Source organism: Lagopus muta, chromosome Z (genome assembly GCF_023343835.1).
Source record: "Lagopus muta isolate bLagMut1 chromosome Z, bLagMut1 primary, whole genome shotgun sequence".
Classification (NCBI taxonomy): domain Eukaryota; kingdom Metazoa; phylum Chordata; class Aves; order Galliformes; family Phasianidae; genus Lagopus; species Lagopus muta.
Genome location: NC_064472.1, coordinates 10,406,861 through 10,426,416, shown reverse-complemented (window position 1 = coordinate 10,426,416; position 19,556 = coordinate 10,406,861). Strand labels below are relative to the sequence as shown.

Genomic DNA, 19,556 nt, shown 5'->3' with positions numbered 1-19,556 from the left:
AACTAAGGAACTAAGCATTTTTTATCAGTACGGATGTAAGGATTTTAGTGTTCCAGAGGGCTTGACACTGGTCTGGACTGAGGTCTTGGTTTTAGCATCAGACCTCTTAGGTTTGAGGCCAGTTCTCAGTCCAGCTCTGTACAGGAGTTGTCTTTCTCACCACTGGCTGCTCACCTATGACAAGAGGTCAGTGAATTTTCTTGTTTGCTGGGCAGGGTTTTGCAGACACTTAAGGGGGTGCTGTCAGGTGCTAGGTGACCAACTAACAAAATTAATTCAGAGGTGTTCATGGTTGGATGACATTTCATTGTTGCTAGGAGGCATTACTTTTGGAGTGACCTACTTATATTCCTGATGGACTCACTGCTAGTGCAACAGCACCTGGCTGCTTATAAGCTGACCCAGGCTCAGCACTTGGGCTCGGATGGATGAATTTTACCTCTGGGGTTCTGCAGAGCCTGCCTGTGAACAGGAGACCACTGTGCAGCCTGCCCACTCCTGGTGAGGTTACCAGTGAAGTTGTGTTTGAATTCAAAGGCACACTGCCCAGCAGAAATTGAAATTGCTCGGAACTCGGGTACAAATTCTCATCTTCCTTGTAAATATTCAGAACTCAACTGGACCAGGCTCTTAGAATGTAATCTAAGTTGTCTCTGCTTTGAGAGGGTGGCTGGAACGAGGTCTCCCAGAAGTCCTTTGCAACCAGACTTGTTCTATGATTCCATGAAAATTAAGAAGGGAAAAAACTTTCTAAGTGCTGGATCTTCAGCATTCTCCCTCTCAGCATGTTCTCCAGAACCTTAAGTTCTGTTCCAGTGTGTGTTCAATGGGGAAATATAATCTGAGCTACTCAACTGCTTTAGGACTCAGCAGAAGAGTTTTGTGATATTTGGAAACTGTAATCTAAAAGAAATATTGCTTGTAAGGCTTAATGAAGAGTCCGTTTGTTGTATTTTATTAATTAAAAGTGTCATAGCAGAGTTTAATTTGAGCTCTGTTTTTACAGAGTCTGTTTAATTTGAAACATCCCTTAAAGTTGTAACTCCAATAAAAGTTGTGCTGCCAGACAGAAAAATGATTGCATTAATATCCTTAACATGCATTTATTTTAGAAGTGGTTTGACCAAAATGTTTCGAACTTTAGGTATGAAATACTGGGCCATAGAATCAAGTTGTATTACGTTGTCCTGAGTCACTTTGGGGATTTTAGACTCTTCCCCTAAATCCCTGTTTTGCCTTGTGCAATTGATGCTGCTGTTTTAAGATGTCATTATTAATGTCCAAATGAAATAGGATGATAGGGTAATATTTGCCTCTGACAATTTTTTTTTTTTAATTTTAATTCATTTTTCCTAGCATTTCTGTTGCTTGAAATTGCATCTATTTGTCACTGTAATGCTGGATGGCAGAGCAGCATGGGAAATGAGCTCAAAACAGAAGGCAGGTCTGCCAAGAATTTGCAAAGTGTCTGATGAGTCTGGGACATTTTGGGTCCCCTGGCAGAGGCACGTACCATTCTTAGCTTCGAAAGCTCTTAGCCTTTGTTTGTGGTGGTGCTGTGTTGTTCAATATATGATGGTCTGTGTATTTTCATTCTGAAGTGTTCTACTTCAGCAGACAGCTTTGTGTTAATGGGCTGGATGAGAAATTCCAAGAAATTATTAATTACAAGTAGAGTGGACTGCCTTGGGAGGGCTGGATCTGCAGTAGCTGGAGGCAGGGAGGAAGGCTGGGGACTGCTCCTCTGGGCTGCACTGAATCTTACTCTCCTTGTGATGCGTGCGGCCGGGACTCACTGAGCAAGTAACAGACTGAATGTCTCTGGTTAAAGGTTTATTGCAGGAGCTGCAGGAGCTTCTTTGCCTCTGTCAAAGCATGCTTACCTGTTGGGTTTTTTGTGTGTGTGTGGTATTTTTTTGTTGTTTTTTGGTTTTTTTTTTGTTTTTTGGGGTTTTTTTTTTGTTTTTTTGCATGGTATGCTCCAAAATGTACTTTGTGAGCATGCCCAAGTACATTTGTTTGCCCACTGTGCCTGCTTTGTTTTTCATCTGACACAAGACTGGTTGGTTATGTTCTGTTGCAAGCCTTCTTGTCTTACTAGGGAATCCATGTGTAATTACCTCTAGCCATGCAAGCATAATAAGGAAGAGGATAACAATGCCATAAGTTTAAAAACACTCTTGGGGTCAAAAGTTCTTCTGGAAACACTGGGAGAGAATTTCAGAGAAAGCATTAGCATTGAAAAGGAACAGGAAGCATAACTCAACAATTAAGTGTGTGCAGAGCATGGGGAGGGACCCTCATTACCGAGAGGACTCAAGTGTTAGTTCCCATTAGGGCACTGCATCCTCGGAAGGGTTTGCTGAGACATGACTCATCCTCGAGCAGGGTTGCATGGCTGGAAAAGAGAGAAGCAGCTTTTGCTGTCAGAAATCCGCTCTGTATGGGAATGCGTTGCTCAGGGTGGATGAAGATGAAGGTTGGCCCTTGTTCTGCGGATGGACTAAATAACTCCTTGGGCTTGGAGCTCCCATCCTGCTGCAGATGCTGCACTTGCTGAGGGCCTGGCAGCACTGTACCTGTCCAGGTCCTACCTTGTCCATCATGTCCCTGTAGTGCTGAGCCCATGCAGTGACTTACACTTGTGCTGTGGTGTAACATATGCTCTGAGTCCTGCAGTGACTGCGGAGAACTGCTGAGTGGCAAGTTGTAGGTGGAAATTTGGATGGGAGGAAATGAGAAAATATCTGGGGACTAGCTCTTGTTTGTTTCATGTGGTTGTTCCATGTGAGTGTTAATAGGATAGTACTACAAAGGGTGCACAGAATCATCGAGCGGTAGGAGTTGGAAGGGACCTGTAGAGATCACTTAATCCAACCCCTTGATGAAGCAGGTTGCACAGGTAGATATCCGCATGGGTTCCTGTAGACTTGATGCACTCTACAAACTATGAGTTACCTCCTGATGTTTGAGCTGACTGAGAGATAACCTTTTGAGTTGACCAGAAATATCAGTGATCAGTGCAGACAATGCACAGACTGGTAGTTTTTCCCCTTCCGTGATGAGTTTGAATGCCAAGTCAGCAAAGTGATCGAAATGCAAGTTTATCTACACTACGTGTTCCACATTCTTGTTGTTTTTGTGAATGAGGGCTTTTCCCATAAAGCAACAGATAGAGTACAGCCTGTCTCTCCTTGGGCTGTTTGGATAGCTGCCCGATTTTGAAGGAGATGAACTGCCTTTAGCAAGCTAAAAATATCCCCCTTGTGGCACTGGGACAAGGAGATGCTGTCACAGCCGTGCAGTTCACATACATTAACAGAAAGATGATAAAGGTTCTAGGATTTGAGAGTTAGTGTGAATGTCGTATCATCGCATCTGCAGCTTGTTTATCTGCGAATTACTGAGCATGTACACAGCCCGGTCTCGTTGGGTTCTGTTAAAACATGTTCTAGATGCACTGTGTCCAAATAAATGTGGCCTGTATAATATATGAGGCTTCAGTCCTTGATTCAGGTATGAAAGATGCTTTGTGCTTATGTATTCTGTATCCTCTCGTGTACTTAGGGTGATATAAACAGAGCTGAGATCCAGAGCTCCCCATCAGCCGTGCTGCGGGAATGCTCTCTGCAGCTGTGGGTTGACTTTCACATCATTCTCAGGAGAGTTACTTATTTTCAGGATTGCATATGGCTTGCTTTGTCACTCACTGCAAGTGAAAAGGTGGTCATTAAAAACACAAAGAAAATGCAGCAGAGTGCTTTTTGCTATGATTTATAGGCTCCGAATTTGTGCTAAGCCACGATCTGAGCATTTATTAAAGAAAATAACTGAGAAGCAGGAGCAGCTTTCACACAGCTTGAGATCCATGTTTGTCTCCTTCGTTTACCAGGACCAATAATCTTCAGGGACTTCACTGCAGCTCATGGGGACATCTCGTGGGCATGGAACACACTGCACGCAATCCTGTCATCCTCACTGATGTGTGGTAGGGAAAAAGGATAAAGCATAAAGAAGACAGCAGCAGTGATCCATTTCTGCACCATTTCAGAAATGTATGAATTTGATTTCCTTCAGCTTAGATGATGTTTGTAGTGAAAATTGTAATATTCTGCAGAAGAATGCTAATCTGGTCCAAAAAGGATTTAGCTGGGAGCATCTTAATGTTTCCAAGGCATGTGCTGACTGTGGTACTTGTTTCTTTGAAAATTCAGTCATGTTAGGTGTTTCCTGCATTTCTTTTAAAAGTTTGTCTTTTCAAAATATTATTATTAATTTTAGCAACCATTTGGGTATCTGAAACTGAAATCTCCTTTGCTTAACTGCAGCCCTAGCCATAGTATAATGTAGCACCAGGGTGCCTGTGAAGCCAGCATGCTTGGGATCCGTACACATCAAGAACCTGCCCGCATCCTTTGGGCATGGTTGTTCTCCTGGTATCAAACTCATTGGACTGGGAGTTGGGATGTCTCATACAAAACAAGCACTCTGGGAGATAAAAGCAGCTGAGCTCTGCCATGGTCTGCTTCCATTCTGTGTGTGGAGGATGCGCGGGCAGGCATTGCTGCTGGCTTTGTGCTGGTGAGTGCCAGCTTGGTGTGTGACAGCTTTATACACTGTGTGAAGCGTAATACAAATAACTGTCGGAGTTCTGCACTGACTGAGGCTGACAGTAATGTCCTTTCTAGCATCTGCTGCATTATAGCATAGGTTTAGGCTGGTGTTTGAATGCAGGGATTTGTTAGAGTGATTGGCCAGGCATTCTTAGGGACCACTTTAAAGGCTTTTGTTCTGTTTATTTATCATTTCCACCTATTCAGAAAATAGGGCAGCTCCAGTTCTTGAATGATTATCATGCTTCCTGATCTCTTCGCAACACATGAAGTGGTGGCAGTTGCTTTGCCATTAGGTAATGACTGCTGCAATTCGTGTCCCCTTCTCTGGGCAGGAGGAAGCCCAAGCTGTGCCTGCAGGTACCAACATCGTCCTTACCAAGAACGCTGCAAGCAACCCAAATCTAAGTCTGTGCCATCTCTGATGAAACCTACTGTAGCATTGAGTGAGAAACTGGGGCTCCAGGTTCTTCTGAGGTTAAAAGCTGTAGATAGTTCTGACACAGAGGTGATGCCCCCCCCTTCTTCTCCTCCATTGCGGCTCTGTTGGATATCTGCATTCACACTGTGCCAGCACAGGTTGGCAGTGCCCTTTGGAAGACTTTGCTACAGAAGCTATGAAATCTGGATCTCATTATTCCTGGTGAGCCTCATGGTCCAGCCGAGTGTAATTCCTCCTCTGACTGGGTCTGGGGCAAAGGAGGGTGCTCACACACTGCAGACCAGACTGTGGTGGTTCCCAACTCATCCTGGTCCTTCCAGGCTGTGTGCATACCACAAAACCAGAGTGGTGCTGACCAGATTTAGAAAATCTGCATCCTCTGCATTGTTCGCAGTGTTAATTCCAGTAAATTACAGTGCTACGCTTTGTCACTTATCTGGGAGATGGATTCAATTAAATGGAAAAAGAGCTAATTTAGAAAGGAAGGCACTTCTTTGCTTTTTGTGCAAGGTGAGGGGGCTTGCGGAGCACTCTGCCTACCAGACAGCACATTTAAGGCTTAAAGCACGCTGTGCGTCACAGAGTAATAAATAAAGGCACAGAGAGCTGCAGCAATTAGAGTTATAACAGGTCTTCAAGGATAAAGCTCCACAGTTTTTGCAAAGTCTTTAGAGCACCCACTGGTCTCATGGGACCAACAGGACTTTCTGCGGGGGCCGGATGAAGCCAGGAGTGCAGTGAATGCTTTGCAGCCTTCTCAGATGAGGCTGTTGGTGATGGGAAAGCCAGCAGTCGAAGAGCTCGGCAACAGCAGCAGTGAAACAGTTTGCTTCTTAAATTGTGTCATCCCATGTGTGCTGCCTTGTTTCTTTGAATCAGTGACGACTGCCAAGCTGTTTGTGGTTAAACAATGCAGATTCTCATAATCCTGCTCCTCATCTTGCCTCATTAAGGGCCTGGTCACAGTGGCGTTCTGCCCAAGTGAGGGCTCTAGGGGTAGTTGTTGGTCCTGGTTCAGTGCCAGCACCGTGTGTTCGTGATGGCACTGTTTTCTTTGAAATCAATTGAGATGTCACCATCACTTGATCCCGGAGTTACTTAATGAACTGGTGAGACGGGCTCTATTTTTAGATCTCCCTCAAACTATGAATGCTAAAGCTCCCCTTGTCCTCAGTGCTGAGACAGCATCAGGCAGGATTTATGGGTTTCGTTTAATAAGAGGCGTGCAGACTGAAATAGAAAGCTCCATTTCCTTGAAAGGGAGGCAAATTAAAATGGCATGGCAGTGCCTTGAGACAGTAGAGGAATACATTCACGTGCAGCCAGGAGGATAAGATGGAGCTGGGCTTTTCTTGTCTCAGTTACAGCACAGCTGAAGATTACAGACACACGGCTGCTGGGAGCTCTCGCAAGTGTTGCAGATTGGATTTCTGAGTGTTTTCTGAGAAGGATAAAACTCTTGGTGGTTTATTAGAGAATGTCAATGACTTGAAAAGTGTCCACTTCATTGTGTATGTCTTTCCTTAAAAATTTATGGTCCATGTCAGGTAAATATTTTCTGCTAAAATAAGAAATAGACAGAGACATAGGTAATTTAGATATTTCAGTCTTACTGTAATCTGAAGCCAAGTCAGATAAAATGCAACCTCAGGAAGCCAAGGAGAGTGTCTTAAGGCTCTCCCCAGTGTTTGCACCTGCCCCAGGTTGAATGTGCAGGGCAGGTACTTGCAGGCTCCAGGACAGCGTGGAGATGAGAACAGATGGGATGTAATGGTTTGATGCAAGTGGCAGCTGACTGCTGTTCTTCCTCTCCCCCGCAAATGAAAATGGAAGGAGTTGCACAATGCATCTGTACTTGCTTCTCTTGCGCAGTCAAAAACAAGAAAGATGCAAACCAACCCAAACCCCATCTAGTAGAAACAAGGAATATGCCAACCAGTCACTCCAGAGATCTGACTCAGGACAGGAATTGGTTATAGCATTGATGATTTCAAAGTCTGTATGTAGGTTGCTGCAGGCTAACATTTTTCCCCATACTCCGAGTTAAAGAAACTCTCTGGGAGCTGTGTGGTCACACTAGGTGTAAGTGCCTGTGTCCATGCATGCTGCAGGAACAAACAAGCTCCACAGTTCCAACACCAATTTTGATTGTATCCAGCACCAGGAAAGTGGGATTGAGTCCATCTGTATCTGTTAGGGTGGATAAACTCCACGTGTTCTGGCCTGCTGACTGCAGGGCTGCAGCTTTGCAATGTGGGGACAGTTCTGAAGGAGAAGCAGGAGGACACCATGGTGGGTTTCATGACTGCAGAGACACAGGAAGAGCATCAGAAAACCCAGCCAGAATGAAGCTCACTTCATAAGGATGAGCAAAGACTGAGTGGTGGGTTTGCTCGTGAAAATAAATTTTGCTTTTCTATTGGAGTGCAGACTGCAGTTGTCTGCACACACGGTCATCTCCCACTCACAGTCAGGTTAGCAGAGCTGCACATTCAGGCAGCGTTGTGTCTGCAGGGTGAAGGCAAAATGCCACCTTGCTTAAGTGTTCTGCCTTGTTTTTGTCTGTGGTTTGGGTTTCTTGGATTTCATTTACTTATTTTTACATTTTTTTCTGGATTGATGCCTTACCAGGATGACCAATTGTGAGTTCTGCTTGTATCAGTGTCATTATTTTCTTCTTTAGAGGAATTAGAGCTACAAATTGTTTGTAGCTCACAAGCTACAGAAGTGGATTCTGAGGCTATTGCTGCAGTGCTTTGAGAAATCAACGAGAAATAGATGGTGTAAACAAACTGTGTGTAGCTGCTAATATTGAAGGGAGAGGAACAAGAGCCAAAGGCAAACAGCAGTTGCCATTTCAGCATTATCTGCCAATTTTATCTCTTCTCCTGAAACTTCTACCCTTTGCACAGTAATAACAAGATATAGACTGTGCAAGAGGTAAACTTTGGTTTTCTTTGTTTTGGGAGAAGAGGGATGGGGCAATGGGAAGTAAGATCTGAGGAAAATCATGCCATTTGTAAGCTGTAATGATGGAATTAAAAAATATTTCAACAATGTGAGTATTTGGTGATTTGGTGGCATTCTTTATAGACTGACTTGCAGCAGTTAATGTAATACACTGAACATAGAATGTGACTGGTAAGTGTATGGAAAGCTTTGCCATTCTTGTATGAACCATCTAAAATCGTGGGTAATGGGGTGAAAATGTAGAGGATCTGATGTGTGTACAATTAAAGTGATCATCTCTATAAGGATGTGATGGTTTTGGAAGTTTACTGAGCTGAAAAAATTCCAATAAAAGCTACACTAAAAGGTTGTTAAAGTGCGTGTGGAAGTCCCTGAATGAGCTGGTGCTGGAGATGCTGGGGAGGCACTGGAGTGGTACCCTGTGGAGGCTGCCTGCCCACACCAAGCTGTAGGCAAACGTTGGTAAAAATATTCCGTAACTTCCAAAGATATTGCTGACAATTACTTACAGGTATTGGCTTAATCCTGTGACGGCTCTGTGAAAACTGAGCCGATGTGCAGTGGAATCTTTTTGTCACTTAATAAAAATGAGCGGAATTCTGTCAGCTTCACGGGTTCACAAGTAAATCAGATTTTCTTGCTTTTTTAGGTGATGGAAACTGAGAAGTCTCAAGATGCAGCTTCTGCAGAAGCCTCCAGAGGAAACAACCAGAGTCCAGCTCTGGGAAGTGGCATATTGAAATACAGAAGTCGATCCCAAGGTAATGCTGAGTTGATAAAAGATAGTGGTAGGCGAGGTTTTATGTTGTGTATTTCTTTTAGCTCCCTAAAATGAGATAGGTTTTCTTTCCTTTGGACACTGCAGTAGTTTAATTTGGAAGGAAAATTCGAACTGCTAGATGTTTGCATTCTGCCTCCTGAGTTGAGCTGTTGCACCAACAGAAACATGAAACAAAATTTTGTAAGCTTCTTATTTTGGGCTTTCTCTTTAATGGGCTGGGGTGAAGGAGGTCTCTCAAAGTGTCATCGCCAACACATCATTGTTGTGGTACTCCACGTTTTTGCACTATACCCAAGTCTTAACATTAATCTGTGTGCAGAGCTCAACCAAATTCTCATTCCCTACTCTATGAGGAGCCATCCCTCCAACGTTCACTCTCATTTCCATTTACTCTGATGCTTTTACCATCCTCTGGGCAGCTGCCCTGCCTGTACTCCCTGTGGCTGTGTTGGTGGCTCACTGGGATCCAGCCCAGAGCATCCCTCAGCGTTGAATGTGGCATAGCAATGGAAACTGTACAGAAATGGAGAATAAAACACAAAAATGAAACTTATCCTAGAAGAATAGTGGGGTAGGTGACAAGGAATGGTAAGTGGTGAATGCACAGAGGGCTTGGGAGTGAAAGAAATACCAAAACACTGGGTCTTGCTAAGGTAGGTGTCCTGAATATGTGTAGCAGAGTCATGCCTAGCAAGAAAAATAGCAGTAATTTCATATCCCAGAGCAGAGATTGGATTTAAATGGCACTCTTGGTAGTGAGTACAAATTCTGCCTATGGCTGCAGTGGTAAAACTCCCAATGCTGAGTGAAGACAAGCTCTGTGCTTGCTCCCTTCCTAGTGTTTACACAGCACGCTCGCCAAGAGGAGATGGCAGAAAACTGGTTTGGGGCTCTCCTGGGTAACTTTGCTGCGGATCTCCCTGAGCACATGGCTTTTGAGCTCAGTTTAAAACCAGGGCAGTGAAGATGAAAGGGAAGCAGAGCTGCTCCCTTCTGTGGCAGCTTCAAGTTAGATTGGTTTGTAAAATCCAGCTCATGTGAGTTTTGCAAGTCTTGAGCTTTTATCTGTCGGACAGAAGTTAATGGTGCTTCCCTATGTGGTGGGGAAATTGCAGAGATAAATATGCAGGAAATGCTGGGACTGGGTCCCAGGAAAAATGAGGATGGGAGGAGGACTGGTTGAGGAGCAGAGAGCCTGGAGGCTGACCACAGGATGTCTTGCAGGACGAGTCATTTTGCTTCCAACATAAAATTTGTATTCTTCTCCTATTGAAGACAGCTAAAACCACAGCCAGAAGGAAAGAAAATAGCATTTATTTGGCATGTTTATCCTTTTTCCCTTCCAGAAAAACTTCCCTCAAGGTGACGTGACATCGCCAGAAATGAATACAGCTACAGTGTCAGATCTTTTAATTTTAAATAAATGAATTAGCCTCGAGAGCTTAGTGTGCATGCAAGTGACATTGGGTGAGAACAGCTGAATTTATTCTCTATCCCTGAGCTACCTGCTCAATTATCTGCTCTTCCCTACTACCACAAGTGACAGCACTGAAGAGTTCAACATCACAGAAAAGCTGTGACAGCAGAAGGATTTTCAGTTGAGGATGATCAAACCTAGCTTATAAGTGCCTGGATGGGTTCAGTAAGCATTGTTTTAAGGCACTGCTAAGTTGAGGTTTGCTGGAGGTGATTAATGCGTGCTGGATAGAAGATGAAGCAGCTCTGAGATGTTTGTGAGATGTTTCTCTTTTTTCCCTAGGTGCTGGATCCCGCTTAGAGTCTGTGGGAGAGGATGATGAGCTGATGGTGGAAAATGGTGAATCCAGCTATGAGATAGCAGTGAAATACTCCCGGGGTGGAAGGAAGCACTCCCTGCCACAGCAGCTGGAATCAGCAGGAGCTCGACAGGTAGGTGCAAAACCTGAGCGTGCGCATGGTCAGGATGGGAAGCATTCATGCTGTGATCAGGCCCTGAATTGGATGCCATGAGATGCACCTCCAGAGATCTGAGCTCTTAAAAAAATTCTACTTCTCTTAATTCTAATGACTTAATGATGTAGGGCACTTTTTAATTTTATTTTTAGCAGATAAAGAATTCAGTATATTGTGAAGCTGCCGTTATCTTTATAATTTAAATAGTGACTGGTACATTACAGAACAATCCTTCTGTGTGAAATGGGGGGAAAATTTGGCAAAATTCAATTTGACAGTAACAGGCTTGCATTTCATGCTTTGAATGCTCATCTGAACGTATCTATTAAGATCTCCCCCTCTTTCCAAGTGCACACAATTTTCCTGATGCAACGTAGAATCATAGAATCATAGAATCATAGAATCACCAAGGTTGGAAAAGACCTAAAAGATCATCCAGTCCAACTGTTCACCTATTCCCAATAGCTCCTACTAAACCATGTCCCTCATCACAACATCCAGTCTTTCCTTGAACACCTCCAGGGTCGGTGACTCCACCACCTCCCTGGGCAGTCCATTCCAGTGCCTGACCACCCTTTCTGAAAAGTAATACTTCCTCATGTCCAGCCTGAATCTCCCCTGCCATAGCTTGAAGCCATTCCCTCTGGTCCTATCACTAATGACATGAGAGAAGAGGCCGACTCCCAGCTCACTACAACCTCCCTTCAGGAAGTTATAGAGAGCAATGAGGTCTCCCCTGAGCCTCCTCTTCTCCAGGCTGAACATTCCCAGCTCCTGCTGGGAATTCCAGAAGTTCCATTCAGCCACTCCTCATAAGCCCTGTGTTCCAGACCCCTCACCAGCTTTGTTGCCCTTCTTTGAACACGTTCCAGGGCCTCGATGTCTTTCTTGCAGTGAGGGGCCCAAAACTGGACACAGTACTCGAGGTGCGGCCTCAATAGTGCTGAATATAGGGGAACAATCACCTCTCTGCTCCTGCTTGCAACGCTGTTTCTGATGCAGGCCAGGATGCCCTTGGCCTTCTTGGCCACCTGGGCACACTGTCGGCTCATGTTCAGCCGAGCATCAATCAATACCCCCAGGTCCATTTCCTCTATACAGTCCTCCAGCCACACCGCCCCAAGCCTGTAGCATCGCCTGGGGTTGTTGTAGCCGAAGTGCAGGACCCGGCATTTGGCCTTGTTGAAACTCATCCCATTGGCTCCAGCCCAGCTCTCCAGCCTGTCCAGGTCCCTCTGTAGGGCCTCGCTACCCCCAGGCAGATCCACACTTCCAGCCAATTTGGTGTCATCTGCGAATTTACTGAGGGTGCACTCGATGCCCTCATCCAGGTCATCAATAAAGATATTGAAGAGGACAGGCCCCAGCACCGACCCCTGGGGAACACCACTCACGACCGGTCACCAGCTGGATTTGACTCCATTAACATCCCCAATGAGACACATTTTTCTGGTGCCTATGCTACACACTCAGCCGTGTCCCTTGTTTGCTCATTTACCAGGAGTACCACATTGTGAAGAAGTCCACTCGTTCCTTCAGTGCTGCCCAGGTGGAATCTCCATGGAGACTAACCCAGCCGTCCATCATCTCTAACATTGTCCTGATGAAAGGGCAAGGCAAGGTGAGGATGTCTGTAGGTGTTTGGTTTCTCCCAAACAGGATACAGGAGGCACTGTTGATGTATGTGAGGCAACTCCTACCCCTAGCAGCTGCATGGAACTGGTTTTTGCTTTCAGAGGTAGCACAGTAACAATAACAAACTCAATTTTGAAATGTAAATGATGAAGTTGCACCTGCAGAATACAGACCAAACAATATTTGTGTCATAAAGTCAGTGTGGTATGGCTTTCATTCTGATTTGGTGCATCTGGTCATTACTGAGATATCAGATGCTGAAAGTGGATGTGTAAATATGCAGATGTATGTGCAGGTGGAGCAACTACATAAGAGTACCTGTTTGCATGCCTGTTTGTGGACAAGTGTGTTACATCTCCGTGGAATCTGGATACATTATAATAAAAAAAAATTACTGTAAACTAGGTGTTAAACCCCCAAACCAGGTTCCCTACAGCAGGTCGCACAGGTCGGCATCCAGGCAGGTCTGGAACATCTCCAGAGAAGGAGACTCCACCACCTCCCTGGGCAGCCTGTTCCAGTGCTCCGTCACCTCACTGTAAAGAAGTTCTTGTGCACATTTGTGTGGAACTTCCTATGCTGTGGTTTCCTTTTCCCTTGTCCTGTCTCCACTCACCACTGAAAACAGTCCGGCCTTGCCATTCTGCCCCCCACACCTCAGATATTTATAGACCTGGATCAGGTCCCCTCTCAGTCTTCTTTTCTCAAGGCTGAACAGACCCAGTTCACTCAGCCTTTTCTTTCTCCAGTAATGTATTTGCACATTTCCAAGGTACCAGCTGACTGAATGCTCAGGGAATAAAAAAGGCATTATATTCAGTTTGTATTGTTTTCCCTAACCCAGTCCATGCGCTCACTTAAATATGTGAAAAATATGCATTTTCCATTCTGAAATACTATTTAAATTCATCAGATGGATGCGTTTTGGACTAAAAAGCCTTGTTTTGGCTTTCAATTCAAGTACAAAACAAATTCTCTTTAGTGCTTTAAGTTTGGGAAAGACTTAGAAGCAGTGACTTCTCTGGCTAGGTTGATGCAGTTGCTATAACTCCCTGTTCTGAGACATTTTCAGTGAGGCTTCCTAGTGAGTATTTCTCCTTATCCTAGTGATTTTTCTCCTTATTTTTTAACCTTATTTTTTGCATAAGAGTTGTCTTATCTCTCCTTGTGTGATAAGCCATCCTTATCTGTTGTGCTGCAGCTAGCTCCAAGCTGGGAGTATGCAGGCTGTAGTCTTCATGAGCTACCTCAGAGAACCACTATTTCACATATCTTCCACATTTGGAACCATTGTTTGTGTTAGAATAAGTGCTGCATATGATTTGTACAATAACATCTGTGTTTTTATCTATGTGGACCTGGGACTTGGAAAGTATTTCCCTGCAGCACATGGCCTCATTTTCTCACTGCTGTGTGGAATCTCTGTGGAGTGTTTTTCTCCTGGGAAGCTGCAGCACTTTGGGAGGGTGGGCTGACTTGTGTACTGCTGCCTTCTGCAGCCCTATTTCTCCTTAGCAGCCCCACACAGACATGGGGAGTGCTGCAGTCTTGTGCTATCTGTAGGATGTTTTGTGTTTGGTAATTGCACTGTAAGCATTCACTCGAGTTACTGTGTGTTGCACAATAGGGTTATAGGGTGTTTCCTTTCTGGAAATCAGGAGTGTGTTATCAAAATACCAGAAGCTTGTAACAACAGTGGTCCGTATTCATAGAGTGAAACAGGAGAGCTGTGTGTGTTACAGTGTTGTAATGACACTGTGTCAGTGCCTGCTCCAGCAGCATCTCTCAGCTGGGCAGTGCTGCCCATGGCGCTGCTAATAGCCTTGGCCTCAGATCACTGACCCACAGCAGCATCCCACCTCCCCGTCCACCTGGTCAGTGACTTTTCTCTTTAACGTGTAAGAGGCACATACAGTGGTGACAAGATGAGAAATATGGGGATAGATGAAGGAAGTGCTTTGGCTGCGAAATAACTCAGCAAGTGGAGGAGATGTTTGTTCTGCTGTGCTCATCTGTTCCCTGACCAGCTTTGCAAGGCAGTCCTGAGGCCAGCCACGGCAGCATGGGGGGGGGCAGGAGCTAACAGATGGAGCCCTGGGGAATGCATTGATCTAGATTTATTTAAATACAATGTGGTGCGTGTCTCCAGAATAATTAAAAATGTACATGTGCATGACAGCCCCTCTGTGCCAACCCCTTTCCAGCTACAATTCCTGACATTATAGCACTGACCTCATGTCATGTTTTTCCACAAGGATATGTAGGATCTGTGACAGCAGGAAAACCTGTAGTTAATTTTGAGTTTAGATCTCAGAGAGGGGGAATGTACTGCCTGTCAATTTAAGAGCAATTTAAAATTGGAATAGGAGATAACATAAATATATTGATCCAGGGTTAAGAAAATAATCTCAAAATCACATTTTTAACTTCTAGCTCAAGGTGCCTGCTCCTACATTTTGGGTTGGTAAAGCTGTTGCCATTAGAATGACAGTAAATTAGGAGATGCAAGCAGAGAGCAAGATTGCGGTGCAGTTCATCAGAAGCTTTTAGGTTTTCTTTCATTCTTCTTTGTACATTACCAGCAGTCTTTCTTAGGTGACAGTAGAGTAAAGGTGCCAGCTGTGTGTCCTCTCCTCCCTTTGCTGCAGGGTCTCGGATTCAGCATTGTGGGAGGTCAGGATTCTGCTCGTGGACGCATGGGGATTTTTGTGAAGACTATATTCCCCAATGGTGCAGCAGCTGCTGATGGAAGGCTTAAGGAAGGTATGGTAGAAAGACACCACCTGTACGTAAAGGACCACACTGGGATACTACTTCAGTCCAGCTGAAAAATTCGAGTACAGCTTTATTTGGGTGCCCAGCCATCAGCAAGAGGCTGTGGAGGATGTAACACACCCTGTTTATCCATCCTGGGGGGGACTTATCACAGCAGTTGACTTGATAATGTTGCATTTTGTGAATGGTGATCTACAGCATGAAGTTGTTTTTCTGCCACAGTGACCCTCGTTTTCCCATACCTTAAGCTCCAGTTCTTCAGATACAAAGGGTTGTTGGTAACAGGGAAATGTCTGGCTTAAAGATGCAGGTGTGAGAAGGGGAGGTACACAGTGATGTGCCTGGGAGAGGCTTTTCTGAGCCCCTGTGTTTTTTGAGCCTTTTGGTATGATTTTGATTTAAATCAACAAATAAGGGTCATGGCCAGAAAGAAAAGAAATGATGGAAGATGGGATTGGCAGTAGGATCACCCAAGTGGCCAGAGAAGCAGAAAAGTCCTGGCTTTGTTACTGCTTCCCAAGTCCTGATCTCAGATGGGTATGATATGTAGAGCCAGTTCTGTGTGTTCCTGAGTGCTCCCATGTTAGTGAGACTCTTAGAGAGTTAAAAGTACAGAGTGACCACAAACTTAGGGTGGTGGTCTGTAACTCTTCTGTAAGGGGTGGGGATCCCGCTTCCCACAGGAATCTGCTCCTGTCTTACCTCTCCTTGTATTACCTACCATTCCTGTCCTTACATGACATGTTTGAGGCTGCATTGGGTGCCAACTGTTCAGCACGCTGCCAAAGGGATGCTCTTGCCCTGCAGCATAGGTTATGGACTCATCAAGGGAAGCTGCTAAGTAGCAGCTGTCGTAAAGACTCAGCAAGCCTTCACTAGATATTCAGAGCTCACGAGCTCCAGAGAAAGTAGAGGAGGGGCAAACGTGGGTGGTGACATCACCCCATCTAATTTTGAACAGATGAAAGTGAAATAGCAGAAATTGGGTCTGGTTCCTGCTCACTTTGCCATTCTTTTTAATAAAATGAAAGAGGTTCAGCACAGTGGGGTGTAAATAGTACAACCCAGAACCCAGGAAGCTTGTAATAAGCAGGTAGATACACGATGGGAAGTGCTTGTTGAGGGGAGCAGGGCATTTGCTATCACAGTGTGTGGGCTACTCGCTTTTCCCTCCATAGGTGCTTGGTAAGAGGAACACATTTGCTTTCTGTGCATGGATGCAAGACCATTTTTCCCTGTGCAGGTTTTGGATTGGTATGTGGTAGTGTTTCACTTAGATTCTCATTTCTCTTATTGATGCTCATAAAAGAAGGGGGATTTTGTGGTCCCCTTGGACTTCATGTTATGAACATCTTATTTTCAGACTTAAGTGAATATCTGTGATGATTTCAGTTGGTTTGTTAGTATGAGAATACTATATTAAGGATCTCTTCTTGAAGAGCAATCTTTATTTTGTGAATTCATCATTAACTTGCAAAAGCATTAGGACAAGTGAAAATAAGCTGATGACAGTAGGGGGGTTTTTACTGAGCAGTTGGTTGAAGTCTTTATAGTAGCAGATTGCCTTATGTAGAACGCGGTTTTCTTACATCTATATAGTCTGTGCAATTCTGACTTAGCTTTTTTTTTTTTGTGTATCTGATTACCAGGAGATGAAATCCTGGAAGTTAATGGAGAGTCTCTGCAAGGGCTGACCCATCAGGAAGCCATCCAGAGGTTCAAGGTAACAAGGATGTAGCACTAGAGCAATTCATGCTTCTCTTTACTGGGTGCTTTTTAGCACCTTTACATTCTTTTGCTTTCACAAATTTAATATACACGGTTTTACTGGCAAACGTTGGCTTATCATGGGCTCTTCTCTCCAGCAACTCAAGAAAGGGGTGGTGACCCTGACGGTGCGCACGCGGCTGCGCAGCCCCAGCCTCACACCCTGTGCAACTCCCACCCTGCTGAGCCGCTCCAGCTCGCCCAGCTCCAGTGCCAGCGGTGGCACACCAGTGCCCGGCCCTGATGAGGCGGATGGTTCCTTCTCCAGCCGCAAAGGCCCTGGCCCAAAGGACAGAATTGTCATGGATGTGACACTCAATAAAGGTAAGGGTGTGTTGGAATGGGCTGGGAGAATGAACGTGTATTTCTTAGGGGAGGTTTTTGGGAAAACGCTAATTAATGTGTGTAATATCCAGGGCACCTTCCCTTGTTGTTCTGCTCTTGAATCACACAGTGAAGGAGAAGAACATTCTCTGATGCCAAAACTGCTGAATAGTTCCCCCTTGTACATCCCGCTGTTCCAGTCAGGATGCTGCTACTGGTAGCAGTGACTGTGCTGCTGGAAGGGGTGAAGCTGTGAGATACATGGCAAAACGTGAATTGTTCTCTTGTCAGACCAGATTGTCTGTACCCTTCCTGTAAAGCACAGGTCTGGGCAGGACATTTCCCTGCAGACTGCTCAGAATGGCCCAGGTGAGCTGCTTGAGCTCCTGCGTGAGGATCGATCTCACGAACAATAGCTGCATGAGGAAAGCTTAGTGCATATGCCCTCTGTGGTGGGACAAGCATGCCTGCTTTAAAGACTTGGATGATGTCTTTAAAGGTTGGATTAAGCATTTGGAGAAAGCAGGTGTCCAGCAATTCCTACTTCAGTACACAGTTAATGAACACAGTTACAGGAGGACAGCAAAGGGAAAAGGGCTCACAGGAAATCTCTGATCCAGAGAAGACTCCTCATCTTTCTTCGTGCCTCTTTGCTGAGGGATGTCGTGCAGGTATTTCACAAAAGAGAGCAGTGCAATTGGCAGCATCTCCTGTGCTCCTATTTTCTGAAACAATTTTAAGTGAGATTTTTATTGGACTGCCATTCCTTCTCCTTTGTGTCTCAGACCAGATCAGACTGTGTATAGCACTTCCAGTCCCAGGCAGTTCCCAGAGCATGTTGAACATTTGCCAGGAGCAGAGCCATTCCTGGATCTCAGAAACCAGTCAGGATTGGGTATTTCCAGCTCTGATTTCCAGTGTTGGTCTTGGCTTCCTGGCTGGCTGCAGCTAAGGCCAGTCCTGAAACAATACGAGTCTTGGTCTCAGATGGGATGTGGGAACAGAAAAGCTTGCGTGTCCTATGTGAGTACAATGAGCAGGGAATAACAGTGCTTTCCTTTGTGCTTTTTGTTTTTCACAGAGCCAGGGGTTGGACTCGGCATTGGTGCCTGTTGTCTCACGCTTGAAAACAGTTCTCCAGGGATATATATTCACAGCCTGGCCCCAGGATCAGTGGCTAAAATGGATGGCAGATTAAGGTTAGTTAAAACAAAAACATACCGGAGTGGTTTTGCAATAAAATCAATGGAAAGTTTCTTCTTACCTATTGGTTGATGCAGCTGGAAAGTATTTATACTTCAGTGCTCACCAACAAGAAAACATGAAAATAAAGGCATTCCAAAGTGGCATGGAATACTCAAGAAATGTTGTTCTGTGGGCTGTAGGCAGCATAATCGTTAAGACTTGTTTTTGGCTTCTTTTAATTCTCTGTGAAGAAAACTAAGCCTGCTAGCTCAGTTGAGAAAGGGAGCAGGAGGATGTGCTGCCTTGTGTCTTTTTCTCAGAGCTGCAGTCAGAGACCCCATAATGGGAGGAGGTGTGCAGAGCCCCATGTAAATCTCAGTCACCTGAAACTCTCATGAGAGGAGCTGTGGGATGTTCTTGCAGCTGTCTGTGCCCCAGGCTGCAGTAGTGCTCTTCTGCCATTACTGTCTGGAGAATCTCTGTTCCATGCTTGTCTCACGTACTCCGTTGTGCCATTTGCATGACTATAAGGAGCTCTTGGAGAGAGAGGAAATCACTCCTAGGGCTTCCTTGTGCATCACATTATGTGACAAATTTATTTTCTGTTCCTATCCTGGGAGCCTTGTTTTTACAAGACATTCAGGGAATTTTTCCACTTTCTGCATTGCTGCATAAGTGCTGCTAGGTGCCAGGAGCATGTCTGGGAGGTCTGGCTGTGCTGAAGATGCACTGTGACTGTGTGGTCAACACCATGCTTGTGGCAGAGGTGCTGTGTAACAGCCTTGCTTTTGTATTGGGCAGAGAGTTCTTCCGTGTTCTCCAGCAAAACTATGATAGAGCATTTTGGCTTAATAATAATAATAATAAAAGAAGATAATTTCATGGTTGCATCTCTGCCAAAAACCCTTGAAATTTCCTACCAAATAGAAATGCCTACAGGAGACAATACCTCAGTGCCAGCTTGCTTTCTTTGGAACAAGATTGCAGTGCTGACTGTGTCTACATGCAACAGCTGCATCATTATTAGGTTTAAATGATTGATTATATCCAGGCAAGCTTCCCAGTTTTCTAGCTTACTTCTTTGAGACATTGCTCCTGTTGTCCCATCAGTGGTTTATGGCTCCATAAGCCA

The 19,556-nt window shown here is 44.9% G+C and overlaps 1 protein-coding gene across 11 annotated transcripts in view; it reads left to right on the top strand.

The window, feature by feature from the left end:
* Positions 1 to 19,556, top strand: part of PDZD2 (PDZ domain containing 2) — a 198,823-nt gene that overhangs the window by 150,263 nt on the left and 29,004 nt on the right. For all 11 annotated transcript variants that reach the window (XM_048931119.1, XM_048931117.1, XM_048931121.1 and 8 more), the window contains 7 exons: positions 8,675 to 8,786; positions 10,566 to 10,714; positions 12,240 to 12,359; positions 15,022 to 15,136; positions 16,798 to 16,871; positions 17,014 to 17,239; positions 18,321 to 18,438. In XM_048931119.1, coding sequence (XP_048787076.1) covers positions 8,675 to 8,786; positions 10,566 to 10,714; positions 12,240 to 12,359; positions 15,022 to 15,136; positions 16,798 to 16,871; positions 17,014 to 17,239; positions 18,321 to 18,438 — 914 coding nt within the window. The remainder of the gene's footprint in view (positions 1 to 8,674; positions 8,787 to 10,565; positions 10,715 to 12,239; positions 12,360 to 15,021; positions 15,137 to 16,797; positions 16,872 to 17,013; positions 17,240 to 18,320; positions 18,439 to 19,556) is intronic.